The following is a 4,355-nucleotide window of genomic DNA, read 5'->3' on the forward strand; positions in this document are numbered from 1 at the left end:
CCGGGCTGGGGATTCGAACCCGCCGCCTTAGGTGTACGTGGCTGGCGCCTTAGCCGGTTGAGCTATAGGCGCCGAGCCGAAGTACATCTTCTTAGTCACTTCAGAGGGTGGAATGACTCAATCCTGTATTTGAGTTTTCAGAGTACTAGCCTTGGCTTCCATCAGATTGAACTTTATGAATAACCGGGAAAGGCTCTTGAAACCAATAAATTCAATAATTTTTCTTTTTTTTTTTGAGACAGAGTCTCACTTTGTTGCCCTGGGTATAGTGCCATGGCTTCACAGCTCACAGCAATGTCAAACTCTTGGGCTTAAGCGATTCTCTTGCCTCAGCCTCCCAAGTAGCTGGGACTATAGGCAACTACCACAACGCCCAGCTATTTTTTGGTTGTAGTTGTCATTGTCATTTGGCAGGCCCCGGCTGGATCTGAACCCACCAGCTCCTGTGTATATGCCTGGCACCCTAGCCACTGAGCTACAGGCACTGAGCCTCTGAAGAATATTTTTTTGATGGGAGGCCTCATTGGCTGGTGGCAAGGTCCATGGGGCTGTTGGCTCCTATGTGATTGCACATGAAGATCTAATCTCCATTTATTGAGTCTTTCCTTGAACTGTTAGAAGGCCTTATCACAATCACCTTATGAGGTGAGAACTATTGATGTCCTTGTTTTACAAATGAGAAAACTAAAGTTCAGAATGTTAGGTGAGTTCCAAAAGGTCACACTTCCAGAAAGCACCTGAGCTGGGGCCTGAGCCACATCTGTCTGAATTCACAAACCATGTTTGCAGCCACCATCCTATGCCAAGACATACCAGCAAACATTTCTGGATGCCGGAATTTAGATTCCTATGAGATGAAAATAGTGACAGAATGGAAAAGCCAAAGTCTGTGTGCAAAGGGAAGATGGCAAGGTACTATTGGGTATTAATTGGGGTGCTGCTTTGCTGACTTAGCTGACTTTGCACTTTATGACATAAAGTGCCTAGGTATGTATAAGAGCCTTTATTCTGGTAATGTCTCACAAGGAATGGAAAGAACACACTTCTGCATCTATTCTCTACTGAGACCTCCTGAACACATCCTCTCTTTGGCAGGTACACCTTGACTCTCCCTGGAGACAGTCCCTGTGCTCGAGTCGGCCACAGCTGCTTATATTTACCTCCAGTTGGTGATGCCAAGAGAGGGAAGGTCTTCATTGTTGGGGGAGCGGATCCAAACAGAAGCTTCTCAGATGTGCACACCATCGATCTGGGTAAGACCAGCAGCTGCAAAGCATGTACCCTGGGGGCCAGAGAGCAGAGCTTTGTGCTGCCACCTGTGAGCAGAACATTCCTAGGAATACCACTTCAGACCAGACACCAGGGTTTTCCTATGAAAAAAAAAAAAAATGAATAGGGCAGCACCTGTGGCTCAGTGGGCAGGGCACTGGCCCCATATACCAAGGGTGACAGGTTGGAACCCGGCCCTGGCCAAACTGCAACAACCACAAAAATAGCTGGGTGTTGTGGCAGGTGCCTATAGTCCCAGCTACTCAGGAGGCTGAGGCAAGAGAATCACCTAAGCCCAGGAGTTGGAGGTTGCTGTGATCTGTGACGCCACAGCACTCTACCAAGGTCAATAAAGTGAGACTCTGTCTCTAAAAAAAAACAATGAATATCACTCACAGGTCCCTAAGGTCTTAGCAGACCCCTGGCACACATTCATCTCTCCACTATCTCTTTGTTGAAGGGGGAAAAACCTGTATGGAACCCTGGCCATCCAGGTATTTATTCATCAAATATTTCTCTCAAAGGTATTAATGAGTCCCATCTCTCCTACCCACACGTCCAATTAATCACCAAGTCCTAAATATCTCTTTTCTTCATCTGTGTCTGTCCATTTCCACTATTACTACTGAACTCCGAGCCACTGTTACCTCTCAACTAGACTTACAATAGCATCCTCCCTGTTCTCCTTGCTTCCAAGTTTACCTACTTTGCAGTGCATTTTCCATCCCTTTTTAGAGAATACTGTACCAAATGCCAATCTGACTATGTCCCTCTCCCATGTCAAGCCTTTCCCAATCTCATTTCTCGTTGGCTCCCCCCAGCCCACATTTGCTGTTCTGAATACCCTTCAGTTCCTTGAACGCATCTTACACTGTCTGGCCTCCAAGGCTTTGCATATACTGTTCACTCTGCATGGAAGCTCTTCCCTTTCTTTATGATCTGACTACTCATCATCTTTCAGATCCTCGATTAAATGTCACTTCTGTCCAGGAGCTTTCCCTGACACTGGACTCCTTTAGGCACTACCTGACTCTATGTGTCCATAGTATCATGTAATTTTCTATCTTAACCCTCTTCACAACCCTTGTCATATATGATTGTTCCTTGTACATTATGTCTGCCATAATGAAACCATAACTATAAAACCATAGTTATTTTGGTCACTGTTGTAACCTCAGCCATGACCATGGCACTTAGCACAGAATAAGTGTGTTAGATGCCCTGTAAGTATTTGGACTGATGAATAATACTGATGCAACTATAACAAGGGATTGCCGTGTACAGTATAAAAGGGCAGAACCTGAACATGTGCTACCCACATCCATGTTTGTTAGGTCCATGTAACATTGCCACATTGTTTTTTGTTTTGTTTTGTTTTGTTGTTGAGACAGAGTATCAAGCTGTTGCCCTTGGTAGAGTGACATGACCTCATAGCTCCCAGCAACCTCAAACTCTTGGGCTCAAGTGAGCCTTTTCCTTCAGTTTTTTTTTTTGTTTGTTTTGTTTTGTTGAGACAGAGTCTCAAGCCGTGGCCCTGGGAAGAGTGCCCTGGTGTCACACGTCACAGCAACTTCTAACTCTTGGGCTTAAGCGATTCTCTTGCCTCAGCCTCCCAAGTAGCTGGGACTACAGGTGCCCGCCATGACACCCAGCTATTTTTTTGTTATAGTTGTCGTTGTTGTTTGGCAGGCCTGGGCTGGATTCGAACCCGCCATCTCTGGTGTATGTGGCTGGTGCCCTAGCCGCTGAGCAACAGGCACTGAACCTTCCTTCAGTTTTTCTATTTTTAGTATAGAAGGGGCCATACTCTTGCTCAGGCTAGTCTCAAACTCCTGAGCTCCAGCAATCCACCGCCTCGGCCTCCCAGAGTGCTAGGATTATAGGCATGAGCCACCACACCTGGCCTTTTTTTTTTTTTTTTTTTTTTTGAGACAGAGTCTCACTATGTCACCCTGGATAGAGTGGCATCACAGCTCACAGCAACCTCAAACTCTTGGGCTTAAGCGATTCTCTTGCCTCAGCCTCCCAAGTAGCTTGGGACTACAGGTGACCACCACAAAGCTCAGCTATTTTTTTTTTTTTTTTTTTTGGTGTAGTTGTCATTTTTGTTTGGGAGGCCCAGGCTGGGTTTGAACCCTCCAGCTCCGGTGTATGTGGTGGTGCCCCTAGATGCTGAGCTAGAGGCACCGAGCCACCTGGCCTTTTTTTGTTTTTTAAATTGAGACAAAGTCTCACTTTGTCACCCTTGGTAGAGTGCATAGAGGGCTGTAGCATCACAACTCACAGCAACTCAAACTCTTGGGCTCAAGCAATTCTCTTGCCTCAGCCTCCCTAGTAGCTAGGACTACAGGCACCTGCCACAATACCTGGCTATTTTGTTGTTGTTGTTTAGGAGGCCCTGGCTGAGTTTGAACCCATCAGCCCCAGAGTATGTGGCCAGAGCCCAAACCACTGAGTTATGGGTGGCCAGCCTTGTTTTGTTGTTTTTTTTGGTACAGAGTATCACTTTGTCACCCTCGGTAGAGTGCCCTGGGATCATAGCTCACAGCAACCTCAAACCCTTGGGCTCAAGTGATCTTCTTGCCTCAGCTTGAATAGCTAGGACTAAAGGTTCCAACCAAAGTGCCCAGCTATTTTTTTTTTTTTATTTAGAGATGGAGTCTTGCTCTTCCTCAGGCTGGTCTTGAACTCCTAAGCTCAAGCAGTCTACCCTTCTCAGCCTCCCAGAATGCTGTTATTATAGGCTTGAGCCACTGCTCCCAGCCTGCCACTTTGTTTCTTTTGTTTGTTTGTTTTTGAGACAGAATCTTATGTTGTTGTCCCCCTTGGTAGAGTGCCATGATGTCATAGCTCACAGAAAGCTCAAACGCTTGGGCTCTTTCTCTTTCCTCAGCCTCCCAAGTTGCTGGGACTACGCCCACTACAATGCCTGGCTATTTTAGAGGTGAGGTCTCACCATGGCTTAGGCTGGTCTGGAACCTGTGAACTCAGGCAATCCACCTGCCTTGGCCTCCCAGACTGCTAGGATTGCAGGCACAAGTTACCAACCTGACCTTTGCCATGTTTGGTTTTTTTTTTTTTTTTTT

General features: G+C 46.4%; 1 protein-coding gene across 3 annotated transcripts in view; it reads left to right on the forward strand.

Annotated features, from left to right (window-relative positions):
* The window catches only part of RABEPK (Rab9 effector protein with kelch motifs), a 31,770-nt gene that overhangs the window by 5,268 nt on the left and 22,147 nt on the right, over nt 1-4,355 (forward strand). For all 3 annotated transcript variants that reach the window (XM_003785303.2, XM_023510522.1, XM_023510521.1), the window contains exon 3: nt 1,096-1,253. In XM_003785303.2, the coding sequence (XP_003785351.1) occupies nt 1,096-1,253 (158 nt within the window). The remainder of the gene's footprint in view (nt 1-1,095; nt 1,254-4,355) is intronic.

Source organism: Otolemur garnettii, unplaced genomic scaffold (genome assembly GCF_000181295.1).
Source record: "Otolemur garnettii isolate 467f Iridium unplaced genomic scaffold, OtoGar3 scaffold00014, whole genome shotgun sequence".
NCBI lineage: Eukaryota > Metazoa > Chordata > Mammalia > Primates > Galagidae > Otolemur > Otolemur garnettii.